The 15,466-nt window shown below is 40.5% G+C and overlaps 1 protein-coding gene across 1 annotated transcript in view; it reads right to left on the bottom strand.

Annotated features, from left to right (window-relative positions):
* Positions 1-11,420, bottom strand: part of LOC139716361 (serine incorporator 5-like) — a 49,433-nt gene extending 38,013 nt beyond the window's left edge. The window contains exons 1-2 of the mRNA XM_071627907.1: positions 11,403-11,420; positions 10,634-10,792 (exon numbers count right to left, since the gene is read on the bottom strand). Of these exons, the coding sequence (XP_071484008.1) occupies positions 10,634-10,792; positions 11,403-11,420 (177 nt within the window). The remainder of the gene's footprint in view (positions 1-10,633; positions 10,793-11,402) is intronic.
* Between the last annotated feature and the right edge of the window lie 4,046 nt (positions 11,421-15,466).

The following is a 15,466-nucleotide window of genomic DNA, read 5'->3' as shown; positions in this document are numbered from 1 at the left end:
CAGAACTTAGAAGTCCCTACTACACGTACTCGTTTCTCCGTGCGTGGTCATAGACTCATGATTTTGTTTATCTCCATGCCGACTGGTTTCGGCAATAGTGTGGTGTTCCAACTTCCAAGCTGCACCGTTGTGCGTTGATATTCTTCGCAAACTAGATCTACATGATGGACCAGACTCTCCGAAAGCTGTGGCTCTTGTCATGCCTTTGAAGTCTTTAATTTCGGACCAGATGAGCAGGGCTATGGATCTTGCTTGGCCTGCGTGACAAAGTCGAAGACTCAAGCGGCCCAGCGGTAAGCTAATCATTTAACGTTCTTCTTCTTCTTCTTCCAGTAAAGTACAGACCGCCGTTGGCGTATTATCGTACTTGTGCTTGTCAAGTGCCCAGATGAAAAGTGCGAGTAAAAGGATCACTACAGATTCTATATATGTGCAGTTAAAAAAAAACAGAAGAGGCTTAACGAAGCCTAATCTGTTGCACCCCCTGTTTGAAGAACTGTAGGGAGGTGCTTCTACTTATACTTGGTGGTAAAGAGTTCCATAGTTTAATTGCGTCAGGAAAGAATGTCTTCTGATATGTTTGGGTTCTGGCATACGGGATTTGAAATTTGTTTGGATTCCCTCGTGTAGATGGTCCAGTGGCTGGTATGAAGTGTTCATGCGGGATGTCGATCAGCCTGTGGATTATGGAGTATACCATGCACACTCTCTGCTGAGCCCTTCTCTCCTGAAGAGTGGCCCACTGAAGTTGCTTCAACATGTCAGTTACGCTGCTTGTACGGCTAAAATCTCCTACAGCAAAGCGAGCGTAGCGGCGTTGCACCATTTCCAATTTCATGATATTCTTCTGGGTAAATGGGTCCCACACAACGGCAGCATATTCTAGAAGTGGGAGGACAAGTGTTTTGTAGCAGAGCACTTTTGTCTTCAGGGGGCAGTCTCTGATGTTTCTCTGAAGGAAGCTGCTTGTTGAGTTAGCAGACTTGGTAGTGACATCCACATGTTTGTTCCATTTGAGATTACCCTGGAGATTGAGGCCAAGGTATTTTGCCTTTTCAGTTTCTGTCAATGGTATTCCATGTATGCAGTAAGGTGTTGAACTCTTGACCAACTTCCTCTTGTTGGTAACATGCATGACTTGGCATTTCTGAGGGTGAAATTTCATGAGCCAGTCTGTTTCCCACACTTGGAGTGCATCCAGATCCCTCCGCAGCTGTTCAGTATCTTCCTCCGTCTTGACCCTCACATACACGATGCAGTCATCCGCAAAAAGTCGCACAGTGGTCTCTGCAGAGACATACTCGGGGAGGTCATTGATGAAGAGGAGGAAGAGGAGAGGACCGACCACACTCCCTTGAGGAACCCCTGAGAGGACAGGTGTTGTATGTGATGCCACTCCTTCAAGCAGAACCCTCTGGGAACGATTACTGAGCAGACTTTGGATCCAAGTGTAGGTGCTTCCTCTGATTCCATAGACGTTGACCTTGTACATCAGCCTACCATGGGGAACCTTGTCAAATGCTTTTGACAGGTCTAAGAGAATAACATCAAGTTGTTCACCATCCTCAATTCCTCTTGCAAGATCTTGTACAGCAAGTGGGAGTTGAGACGTGCATGAGCGTTTCTTACGGAAGCCATGCTGGGCATCACTTAGGATGTTATGGTCATCGAGGTGGTCAAGAATGCTGCTACACACAATGTGTTCCAAGATCTTACATACGATGGATGTCAGTGAGATGGGTCTGTAGTTCTCTGCCTTATATCTCTCCCCCTTCTTGAAGACAGGAACTACGTCTGCCTTTTTCCAATCATCAGGAATGATGCCTTGGTTGACTGAAGCCTGAAAGAGGACAGTGAAGATAGGCGTGAGTTCCCTCGCAAGTTCCTTCAGAAGCCTTGCTTGTAGACCATCTGGGCCAGTGGCCTTGTGTATCTGCAGGTTTGATAGCAGTTTGTGGACTCCAGCTGGATTGATATAAATTTGATCCATGTCTGGATAAGGGCTGGGTCCTTTGTCTTTAATCGTTGCCATGTTTTCATCCCTGTTGAAAACAGATGAAAACTGATTATTCAAGATATGTGCCTTGCTTGCACTATCTGAGACAGTCCTTCCGCTGGGAGCTTTGAGAGGTGCCACTCCAGTGTTGTCAGTCCTCTTGCTGTTGATAAAGCTCCAAAAACGTTTGGGTTTTGATGACATGTCAGAGCTTACTATGTGGTTGATGTAGGCACTGTACGCTTGTTTGCAGGCAGTCCTTGAAGACCTTTTCAGGTCCTTGTACCTCTGGAAGTCTTGTGGCTGGCCAGTAGAGCGGGCTCGCTTGAATGCACGTTTCTTCCTTCTACACTGTAGCAAGTCGCTTGGCTGCAGAAGTGATCCATGGCTGGTTAAAACGGCCTGATGTCATCTTTGATGGTACATGATTTTGGAGTAATTTATGTAAGGTGGTCTTGATTTCCTCCCACATGTCAGCAACAGAACTGAGTTCATTATGTGACTTTAGGAATTGCTGTTGGTACGCATGGCATTCCTTCCTCATTTCCTCCAGGTTGGCATTTTTCCAGGTGTGCACTAACCTCTTTACTGGTTTGCGTCTCTTTGCTGTAATATCTGTGTCTATGCTGACTATATCATGGTCTCCAATGCCTGGAAGTGGGGTGCACTTGTTGACCAGGGTTGGTCGATTAGTCAGGAACAGATCCAAGGTGCTCTCCCCACGTGTGGCAAACATCACCATCTGTTGGAGAGCACAGTTGTAAGTCATGTCCATGAATCTATGTTCAGGCTAGCTGGGTGGCTGTGACCGCTGATGTTGAGGTCACCCCAGTCAATATCTGGTAAGTTGAGATCACCCCCAATCCACAGAGCTGCTTTCTTGTTTTGCGATGCAACCTTTTCAACAACGGAACAGAGGTTATTGAGGTAGTGAATGTCACTGTTTGGGGGGCGGTATAGAGCTCCAATTATCAAGCTGATGTTGGCACCGAAAGAGAGTTTTACGAAGACCTGCTCTCCAGTATCTGTTGTGTCCATGATGTCATATACGAGGTCATTCCTTATTGCCAGTAATACACCTCCGTAGCCATCCTGTCGATCTTTACAAACCACTTCATAGTCACAAGGGAAGATCTCTGAGCTCCTGATGGTGGGGTTGAGCCAGGTTTCGGTGCCGATAATAATAGAGGGATTCGTTGTCTCAATGAGTACGGCCAGTTCTTCCTTCTTATTCTTGATGCTTTGAAAGTTTATGTTGAGCACCTTCATTGTTCTTGGCCTAGAGTGTTGTTTTTCCCTTCCAGCCTTTAATGGAGAAGAAGCCCGCAATGGAGAACCGGGACCATCGGCTGATAATGAAGAACTACTGGTCGTTGTCTCCATGCTGTTTGTAGCGATATTATCAAGTGATCCTAGGACATCAAAAGTGTTACTAACTTCTACATTTGTGGAGTTAAAGAGGCTGGATGAAAACTGTGGCATGCCGCATTTGATACAATGCCATGACACATTGTTCAAAGCTTCATAAACTTGCGTCGACATTCCCATGCAATCTGCATGATACCACTGGTCGCAGTCATCACAGGCTACACCACGTTGTCTCCAGGTTACAGCACGTGAGCATATTTGGCATGGGTATTTCGGAGTTCGGGGTCCTGGATTCAGTTCAATGTCAGCAGCATTGGATAGTAGGATAAAACTCAAGTAAAGAAGTGTATGGCTCTTACGATGCATGGTGTACTGGCAGTTCCTCAACTGCTTGCGAGCAAGTGTTGACATAAATAGGGAGTCATGAAACAAACTGGAATAATTGTTTTTGGGATTGCAAAGGTTCCCATGAATTTGTATGAATACACCACTCAGGTTGCCAGTCAATTGCAAGTTCATCAGCTCAGGATCGTCAGGCATGTAACATGATGAGGTATCAGATGTGATTTGCCCTTGGTGTGCATATATGTTGATGATAGAAGCTGCTAACAGTAGCCAGGAAAGGTGGTCTAAAAGAAGGCTAGGCATGATGACATGTAGGCCTACATGCAAACTTTCAGTACCAGTATGTGTTAGATCTATCCAGTTTCTAATGATTCGTCAAGGCAACTTTCATTACGTGTCTCTTGTCTTGAATTACAAGCTGTAACTGTAGGCCCCTAGTTGAACAACAACAAAAAAAATGATTGTAAAACGAAATGTAGTTAAATGTCTGGCCTCTGGGCCGGGTAGGGTAAACACATGTCAGGCTTCTCGTACAATGTACTACAGTACTACTCTTGTGAGTGTTCCTAGGTGTACTGAGCTGAGCTGAGTCAAATCCTGTGTAATTGTAATTAATTGTTAACACCGTAACTGCACTGGTTTAATTGTTTTGTACAGTACAGTAACTACTGTAACTTTCTCGCATACAAATGCAATTACACATAGGCCTACTGCCTTAGCTTTAATCTGTGAGACACAGCCTGTGTCTCGTCGGCTTTGCTCCTCTACACAGACAGAGGAGCAATCGAGACACACGCTGTGGCCCACAGACTAATTCTTCATGTGCATGTACATCGAGAAAAAACTCAAATAGGAACATGCTTCAGTATGCAAATGTACTCATACTGAAAGGGGACAACTTTGCACAACAGAGAATGACACTAGAACCAGACAGGGTTTGCCTTTTGAACACTTTAATTCGGTCTTCGGTACCGAATCGTCAACATAGGTCCTCTGAGGACAGTCGCCATCTTTCGTTCTTCTTTCCGCCCTCTCTCGGCGAATCTGTTACAATCGTTTACACATTATGTTCCCTTACAATACTTGTTCATCTATAGATTAAAATTATGCAGTCTTATGGCTATGCGATATGCATTGAAGAGACTGCAGGCATTATTAAAATCACATGTGCAATGTAGAAAATCTTTTTTATTTCAATCTTACTGTTGTTTTTTTTTCTTATTTTTCAAATAGGGGGACTGCATCTGGAGACACCAAAGCATTTCGAGCAGTGTATGGACAATTTGGTGAATTACGATCGGAACTCAAGTCGTCAGTCCCGCTGTTGCCCTGACAGCCACTGCAACCAGAGATGTGCGTAGCGGTATCATCGAAAACTTTGGTCTTCGCAATTATGTGTGGGTAAATCAGTTGCCGGACAAGCAAAATATAAAACATGTTGTCAAGTCTGCTGCAAGAGATTTAGATACAATGTTCAAGTGGCTGGCAGATGACTTGAAGATCCATGGTGCATGTTGTGAAAGGATGATAAGAAAAATGTGCAGTAATGTGTACGCGACCTTTATGGCACTGCTTCCAGAAGGTTGCCACAGGTATGTTGATAAGTTTATATGTACCACCAGAACATGGAAACTGATATCCAAAGGGAAATTGTTGACAGCATGTTAGCAACAGATGGTGAAATCAGAGTTCTGATAGCTACCATTGCATCTGGCCTGGGTGTTGACGTAAGCAACGTACACAGTACGGTTTTGTGTGGATGCCCAAGTGATCTAGATGATTATATCCACTTTTTAAAAGCACTCAATTTTCAGGCCTTATCAGATATACTGGTAACATGAAGAATCATGTACAGCTGTACAGCTGTACATCGTAGCTGAGATTTTTTTTTTTAATGAAAAATGTCACGTATACACGTGTACATGTAGCTTAGCTAGTACCTTTGGGATTTGAAAATTGTTTTTTAGAGAATTCATATGATTGTTTTAAAACAAGAATCCACTGTGGGTGTTTTTCCTCCTTAAGGTTTGTAATGGTGAGTGGTTGGTACATTGGTTTCTGGTGTACCTGAATTTTTGCAGTTCCATGCTACATGTACAATAATTTTCTTTTTCTCACTGCAATTACTGTACCTTGCTCTTATTCATAGAAGCAAATACAATGAACATTTGTACACACCTACTTTTCATACTGCACTTTGTTTTTTAGGCGTGAATATTTTCATTTCATTGGACATGTTGATGGGTACATATCATAATTACAAGTGATAAAATTATGGAAAAGTTGAAATATTTTAGTTCAAGGTTGTGTTTTTGTGATGTAGTGGATTACATGTACATGTATATACAGACCATGCCAAGTGGGGATGGGCTGTGTGTATTGGGTGTTTGGGTGGGTGTTTGAAAATTGAACTGAAAATGCTGTTTGTCTGCACATGTAATTGTACATCGCATGTTCATCTATGCATACATGTACATACAAGTGCACAAATGTGTACAGTGTGTTTTTGAGTTGTACAACTACCAAGAACTTGTTTACATATAATACTTTCTTTCCATACAAAATCATTCATGAGAAGTACAGTATGTTCTTTGGCCCATTTTGATAAAACTAAAACTAGTTCTGTTAATGCACATGAACATTTGTACCTATAGTTTGAACTGTGTAGCAATGAATTTATTTTCTTTTTTGAACTTCGAAGCATTTTTTTTACCAAGAATTGTTGTAAAGCGCAACAAATGAAAAAACAAAGATTTCTTTGTCATAACTTGTAACCAGTTTGTGTTAATCCTGTGTTTTTGATGTGTAATGAGAGTCTACTACACATGGTAATCAGACTGAAATGTGACATATCAAATTATTTCTCTGACATCAAAATTCAGAGTCAAACAGTTTACAATGTATTTTGTTTGAAATAATGCACTGCTGTTGAACAATGATCATGAACTATCATGAATATACAGTAAATGTATTGTATATTACAGTACTTGTACATGTACATGTACAAATGAAAGTGTATAATGAAGGAATTTCAAGAGCATGGAGAAACAACTGAAATATGCCTAATATTTTATCAACTATATAGAACATTTAATTTCAGTTCCTTATGAGTACTTGGTGGCACAGAATATCCAACTTTAAAGACACTTATACACCTGAGGAATTATTTTGAATGTCCTTCCCAGAGTGAAAACTTTTTGAACTCATTATTGACAGTTGGGAGTGGGATGCTAGCTTTGAAACTTCCTTGGTAGTTGGTACAACATTAAAAGTTTTACCATCATGGCCAATTTTTTTATAATGAAGGCTTAAGAAGTAATGGGATTTAAAAAATGTACAAGTTATACATATGCTCAAATTACACTACTCGTAGTCCATTTGTTTTCACTTTGCTGTCTGCTCTTACTGTACATGAAATGATGAAGACTACACAGTGTATTCTTTAACAGTACATATATTGCACATATGTGTAATGTACATGTACACTGTACATTGTACATTTCAAAGTACAATAGTGATAAATTGATGTATTTCCTGACCACACCTCAACACTGAAAAAAAAAAATCTAAACTTATTTACCAATAATCAGGTGCCATAAACGTTGAAAAAAGTAAAGTCTACTACACTGTACAGCTGTATGTACAAAGTACATATGCAATGTTTTAATTTGGATGTGATTTGTAATAGGGGGTTTAATCAAATTGCTAACATGTGAGTGTGTGTATGTGTGTGTGTGTGTGTGCATGTGTTTGTGTATGTTTGTGTGTGTGTGTGTGTGTGCGCGCGCGCGCACATGCGTGTATGTGTTTGTGTGTGTTGTGTGCATGGCCCACACATTTCCCAAGCATAATTTCACACTGATATCCCCCTTAAATGTTTGTGAATTAGAAAAAAACAAGTTGCTTTGTCAGACTGTCTTTTGATATGAATAGACCTACTTATTTAATAATGTATATATACATGGAGCTACTATTTTGAGCAAATACAGGTATGGTCTGCCAAAAAAAAAGGAAGATATATATTGTTATATATATATATATATATATATATATGTAACCTTTATATGCATATGCAGAAGGACAGTTCAACCAAAACTGTTCACTTGTAATGCCAGAGACAAATGGACCAATATCTCTAGCAAAAATGCTCTTAAGCGTCTTCATCTTGGTTTACTGAGTTTAGCTTTACTATCATGAAGACTAACAAACAAAAAACTGAGTGACGGGGTATTCTTACAACAGGGATATTGGTCTGATTGTCTCTGTTACAGAAATTATCAAAGTGAAAAGTGTCGGTCTAAATGCCCAGTAGGCCCTACATGAAGTGGTAATAAAATTATAAAAGTTGTACAAACTTAGCGCAATTCTTTAAATTTAGACTGCTCTCTAAAAAAGGCACCTTCTGGTTCCTTACATGTACTTCAAAACTTTGCACTACAAATTGTGTAATGTGGTTGTACTCTATCCCCTTCACCTCCACCACCCCTGATCAGAATATGCTTGATATCTTGTATACCATAGCTAAGTAGCGGTTCATAGAACCTACATCTCACAGCCCTGAGCTTACATTACAAAATTACATTGTTATTTAGTGGGCCACAAGTGCCTATGTCAATCAAAGAATTTCTTTAATTTCTGCATATTTCATCATACAATATTATTAAGGAATAATAATTGATGACAAAATTATTTCCTTTAATCCCTTTAATGAATATGATTGGCAAAATCCCCCCCCCCAAAAAAAAAACAACATATTGATCCCCTTTACCAACAATAACATCGCCAAACAAATCTTCCAACTTTTCTTGAGGTCCACGTCTCACGACCTTCACAGAGTTCTTTGCAGTTTTATGTAGTGTTTGGACGTTAGAAGTGGCACATCACAAATCATACATCGGCGAGCTGGCGATTTGTAGCTCGCTATTTTCAATCTCAAGAATAATATTCAAGTCATCATCGGATCTGGGCACAACAAAGTCCAAAACACCACGTGAAAGTAGGTCGCACATGACTGCAACCATAACTTTCAGCCAGTCAAAAACGTTGCACGAATCAGCTGTGCAACAATGCATGGTACGGATCACTGAAGAACTGAGTACATGTATCGCATTGCATTGTGAACAAAGAGTTGGCTCTTTGATTGTGATAATGTGTGTTGTGCAAAAATGCAGGCATCTCTGAGCACATAATTAGTAATTGTTGCAGATCGCACTGTATTCACGGTGCAATGCACACAGCTGGCTGCAGATCGATCGATCCCACATAACTTTTCTGTGATCGATCCCTTAGTTTTCATGCATACGCAATGAGCTTGCGAGAGATAGGGCATTACGTAAGCATACCTAATATGAACTTTTGACCCTACGCACTGTCAAACCATTCTGGACGTTTTTTTCGGACAGGTTTGTTGGCATCGAGCGGTTACAGGGGATAGCGCGATAAGCTGTGGAGCGGCGCGTGGATGCGTAATGATAGAAAACGTCCAGAATCTGGACTAGTATAAAGTATGTAATAACAATAGGCATTTCCCAAAACTTGTCACCCACAAGTGAAATGTGATTATTGACACACCCATTTTTTTCTTTCATATTTTGTCACGTCCGAGCCCACAGCAGCAGCAGATGTTTGCTCATATCTTATGTACACACATACTACATGTACAGGTATGTCTCTGCAGTGCTGCCTACAGCTGTGTATTCCACATTGCTCAGCACACATTGTCAAGAACAGCCACAATAACAATGGAAACTCGTTCCAGTCTGCAGAGAAACACAATGGTCTTTCTTGGTGAAATCTCACCCCTGGGTGTGTCTCTTACACACCATTCACTGGTCAACGTCATTTCCAAAGACATTTCGTACAGACTGAACACTAGCTTTGAAATCGGGAACTCAAGTACTTAAAAATTCCCACAGGTGAAGTGCTCAGATGTGCCCATTTCCCAACTTAACATTCACAGTGAATTAGAAATGTTCCATGATTCAACCACACATATTTACTGGACTCCCCTACATATGTGGGTATGTACACCGTGATCAGTGAACAATTCATGTGTAAGAGCATGATCATCAATATTTTGTTTAACAAAAAACCAGGCAAAACTCTGGGCTCCAGAAAAGTCCTTACATGTACAGTTGAACCTCTCGTATCCGGACAAGTCGGGACCGGGGCTGATCTGGATAAGGGATTTGGCCGGATACGGGAGACTCAATGCTTTATACATGTACATATACATACACATGTACTGATGTAGCCCATTGTAGTACCACATGTAGTAATGTGTATACTGCAACCTTTTCATTGTTACATTCAGTAACAGACCCCAAAATAGAGGCTCGTGTTTGCAAGAATGAAATCATTTTGTTCTTGGGATGATTTACCTAAATAATTATTAAGAAATGTATCAAGTATATAAATTCATGTGTGTTTGTGTACACGTCGTAGGAGTTCGCAAGGAGTTGGGAATCCCCCTTTCCTCCCGTAATCATTTTAAAAAAATCATGGCGAGATTGCGTCCGTATAATAGAGAGATCCGGATAAAGGGAGGCCGGATAAGAGAGGTTCAACTGTACTTTTAAGTTTGATGCTTACAATATCTCACTAGTCAATGTGCTTTTCCCGGCTTCTGTGATTTGATTTAGGCATGGCCGACTGCCTCATACATCGTGGAAAAGATATAAAAGTCATTTTCAGTTGTCTCGGGTGGAAATACAATTTATCTCAGACATTTTCCTTGTGACAACATACCAGTATCGCCAAAAACGTAGCAGTTTCCTTACAATCTTTTGTAACGAGCTGCTCTGTACAATGTCACAGAGCTGCCAGATCCAGGTTAAGATTTTTGGGATAGAATCTAACAGATATGATGTACATTGTAACAGGTCCATCATACTCCTCCCAGTTCTGATCGATCTGGATTTTTACCTGTGGCAAGGAATCCTGGACAGCCTGGGCGACCATGACAGCAGACAGAATGGCTCCCAGGAGGAAGAAGAAAATATACATGAGTCTGGTGCTGGTGGACTCCTTGATTGGAGGGAGGCATGGGGAGGAACAGGAGGTGCCCCCACAGCAACATGCCACCTGTAGGAATGGAGGTACAATGTGGTCGATTACAATCATGCCTTCTATATGACAGATAAATAATGCAGGGAAATATTGTTTTGCATTAAATGAGCTCATTTACGAGATTCAGCTTTTAACAAGATGGATTCTGCAATCCCAATTTTCTACTGTACAAATTTTGTACATGTAGCTGGTCACTTAAATTTTAACAAGGTTTTTCATGATGTATCACTTTTTAATACAACGAGGTAAAAATACAGTCCTGGCTACCTTGTTATAACAAGATTTCCCTGTATACTACAGCATTATGTGCACTTTACCAATACCCTCAAATAACAGTTTTAAGTACTGTCTATGACAACTGAAATTAATCTCCAGCACAAGCTCATACTATGTACAATTGCTTATAAAATACTTGCATGGTCAGTAGAAAACCTGGAGCCAAGTCTTGTAGGTTTTAGAGACCTGCAAATACCACTCAATGTAAGCCAGATGCAATGATCCTTGTGTTATGTATACATTTTATATGCAAATGCAAAATTTTGAAGTCAGAGAAAAAATTGCAGCTACTGTACAATTTGTACTTCAGCAGTGATGACTACTGTGAACACAGGACCATATTGCTTACCTGGTACTGAAGATTCATGTTTCATCAATACAATGTAATACCCCCAATTATTGTGTTTATTCACAAGAAGGAATTCAGTGCTTGCAGGGGCAAGTTCATCAGCAAAAAAAAAAAAAAAGGTTGAAGAGCTTCGGGTTTATCAACTCTGATGCTTCAGGGGAGGAGGTATCTTGATTTTTTTTTTTTTTTATTGCAACCCACACACTAAACAGCAATGAAATCATTGCATATTAAATAATTTTCATGTGAACAAAATATTTCACTGACTACAAATGTAGTTGTGCAATATCCAGTATGCCACAGCATATATAACGTCGCTGGGGTGACAAGACCTCGTAAAATGCCAAATGTTAAGGAGAGCCAAAAATCATGGCGGCCAAAGCACCATACCGAATGGGAGAGCCTTTCCTTTGACATGCCGTGGTGGATACATTTTGGGGATAAGACAGTTAGGATTTGGACAGGACATCACTTAACCGATTATCTGACCATTAAACTAAAAAAGTCACTTTCACCAAAATTTGAGATACAAGGTCTTGTCACTCCAGTGACGATTCTTCTGCACTGTTTTCATTGTTTAACATTGTTTTCTATGCAACTGGTACATTATTACAATAAATGCTGTGTATCTACACCAGTCTTATGTGAGGTGTAGCAATTTGAAAGAAAATACTGAAGCTTTGTTTCATGGCAGCATGTGCCTCAAAGAAAACAATCATACATCACATACGTACGCTACATTACCTAATGGCTGTCCACAGCATGCATCAGTACATTGCATACAACATTATTTACATTGTCATAGTACAAAATGTATGTAAAATGACAATGACAATGTTTTATTTAGGTATCTGATCAAGATAACTCAGTGTACACTTGACTTGAGACATCACATTTAAAAAATGCAATAAAATTAAACATAAAAATCCATCTGATTCCCTAAGATATCTTAAGTTTATATATTCCACATACATTATACTAAGAATCTTGCTATAAGATTGGTCAAGAGGTGATCACGTGATAAAGCGTAGTTTTGCCCATCACATCACCTGAGAAGAACTACATATGTAGGTCACTTGATAGTACACAGTGCAACGCACTTTCCCTTCAGTGACGCGCGGTGCGTGCAGCAAATTCATTGTTTTATCATCTATAAAGACAGCTGTTTGTTTTGCTGATCTCTGGCAGTCCATACAGTCTTAACGCGAGATGAGTACGCGCGAAATAAAAGTGCGTTGCACTGTGGACTATCATTTAACTAGGTCACTTGATAGTACACAGTGCAACGCACTTTCACTTCAGTGCCGCGCGGTGCGTGCAGCAAATTCATTGTTTTGTCATCTACGCGCGCTAGCCTAAGCCCTAAGGATACCTAAAGACAGCTAAAACGGTTTCAGATGTGGAATAAAATGGGAATTTCTAGGACCCTAGATGTGGAATATAAAGCAAATAATCAACTTTTAGTTTCAGGTAATGAGACAAACTATCAGTTCCTCGGCGATCTGAATGTCTATGCTATCTTTCCTCAGCTGCGCTTCGGAAAGATAGCTACATCCAGATCGCCTCGGAAGTGATAGTTTGTCCCATCACCTTCACCAACGTTGATTATTTGCTTATTACACAAATTCCTGAGGAGAAATAAATTTAATGATTCCTAACAGCAAGCAATCACACGACCATGGCAGCCCACTGTTCATAGAATACAGTAGTGTACCACCCCTGGACTTTTACAAGTGTAGGTGACTTGCTGTCATGCTGATTATAGTACAGATGATCATCCCCCCTTTAAATTCATAGAACTATATCAGACAGTCATACACCACTGCATGACAAACTTTTCTGTACGTCATCCACTTAATAATACCAAAGGTACCTAACAAAAAGGGTCGCATTGATAAGAGGCCATTCAACATCAAATGCTGTATCAATTGTATCATACGGCCATACCAACCTGACTTTCACAACAATTGTGTTCGTGTCCCTCACGCGCCATATTATTAAGGTACAGTGTATCAGCTGTTCAATGACGGATGTCACCAAAATGTTTTCAGCAGCACTAGATTCTAGTTGCTGCTTTGCTGGAGACCGTCCCCTGAGAAGTCATCTGTAGCTGTCGAGCTAGCTGCCAGAAGCCAACGACCGAACTCTTGCCAGCAGCTAGCAGCTAACTGCAAGGAGAGAACGTACAAAAAATGTAGAATACCGCTAGTCCATGCAAAGGCGCCAGCAGCCAGTCCAGTGACAGTGTCGTGGTGGTGACTGGATGGTGGTGGTGGCAGCGCAGGTGTACTATTGATACCACGGCCCATTGACCACTCTGCACTGTCGTAGATCTCAAATTCGTCAGATAGTCTTCTGGTTTAGTTTCGAAACGAACAGAACATCCCAGGCGAGAACCGTTATTAAAATCGCAGTAACAACACAACTGCTTATAGTACTAGTAGAGTGCCCAGGTATCATCTACTGCCTTGCTTGTGAAAAGATGTGCCGGTTGTTGACGTTTGCGGGATCGGGAATCATGTACCATACCGTACCCCGACGCGACTGCGACTGTACACAAAGATGTACCGATGTGCCAGTACAGTAGTCTACTTTACAGGCCCTCGGCCTCGTTGTCAGAAATGCAGAAGCCGCTGGCCGAGGGACAGCCCGCCCGGCACTCAGGTGGTCATTGAACTGTACTGCATGCGCGTTCCCTATTTATTGGAAAAGGGCATATTTTAGGGTCCCAATTTGGGGGGGGGGGGGGGGGGAATCCCGAAAATCGTTTAAATACTGGAGCGGGACGGACTTTGATGCAGTTTTGTTTTTTGTTTTGTTTTGTTTTTTCTCACAGAAAGAAATGCTAACATGATAGCAGCCCTAGACCCTCCTATGACCTTGTATGTGTCAAGCTTTCTACACGAAAGCATGAAGCTGCATTATAAACAATGCAGACATATGTTAAGAATAAGAAGAAATTATGATAAACCAAATCAGGTTATTCATAATAGAAATTAATTATTGAAAATTATTGATCATTAATTTTGTGGGCTGTTCTGAAAAAAGAAGGAGGTACTATAGTGATTGTTCCTTTCTGAGGATATTCCCCGATTCGGTGGTTCTAGAAAATGCTTATCGTGGTTAAGAAAAGGGAAAGTCACCAAAGATGGTGGATGAATGTTATCAAGTTTACAAAGACATGAAAAATACTTATATGCTGTAGAATTTAATTGAGCATTTTGACATTGATAGTTTAAGCATTATTTAAAATTGAGCATTCAACAACAACATCAACGATGACAACAAAAAGGTCGTCAACTCTGGACCAGTACGCGGAGAGCAAGGTGTAATAACACTTTTAGAGAAAATTACCTATTATGTTCATCATTATGCAGGCCTATTATAGTAGGCCTACTGCTAAATGTTGATAAGAATCAAATTTATATAAAATGTTAGTCAAGTATAATAAAAAGAGGTTCATTGTCAAATATAGGCTATATATCAAATAAATTTTGTTTAAAAGAAAGGAATATTTTAGAGGCTGTGTGACTGATTGAAGATGTTTCTTTTTTTTTGAACATGTTGAATAAAAAAGAAAGTATACTTGGTAAAACCTCGTCTCTGTAGATCATGCATGAGTTTTTATGTTAGATTATGGATTTTTTTTTTTTTTTGGCTCAGGAATTTCATTTTGATTTTGAGTGAAAAATGCTACCATGAATAGAGGTCGCTCGACAAGGTGTATTTCAGCCTCGGGAGATGAGTGCACGACCGGGAGAGGATTTTTTTTTTTTTTTTTTTAAGACGGCGCAGATTGGGGCATGGTGCGTATTAAACCTATGGGAAAAACGTTGGGTTAGGGTTTATGGTTAGGGTTAGGGTTAGGGTTAGGGTTGGGGTTAGGGTTAGGGTTAGGGTTTGATGGTTAGGGTTAGGATTAGGATTAGGGTACGGTTTAGGGATAGGGTCCCCAATAGATTTTTAGGGTCCCCAATCTGTGCCGTCTAAAAAAACACGCGACCGGGAGATACTTTGTCATAATAACTATTATCAATTTTGTTTCTATGTCTTGTTACATACGG

The sequence above is a fragment of the Diadema antillarum genome, unplaced genomic scaffold, assembly GCF_040938485.1.
Source record: "Diadema antillarum isolate AM-2024a unplaced genomic scaffold, OU_Dant_1.0 scf00000064, whole genome shotgun sequence".
NCBI lineage: Eukaryota > Metazoa > Echinodermata > Echinoidea > Diadematoida > Diadematidae > Diadema > Diadema antillarum.
Note: the sequence above shows the minus strand (reverse complement) of the source record. Positions and strands in the feature narration are given on the sequence as shown.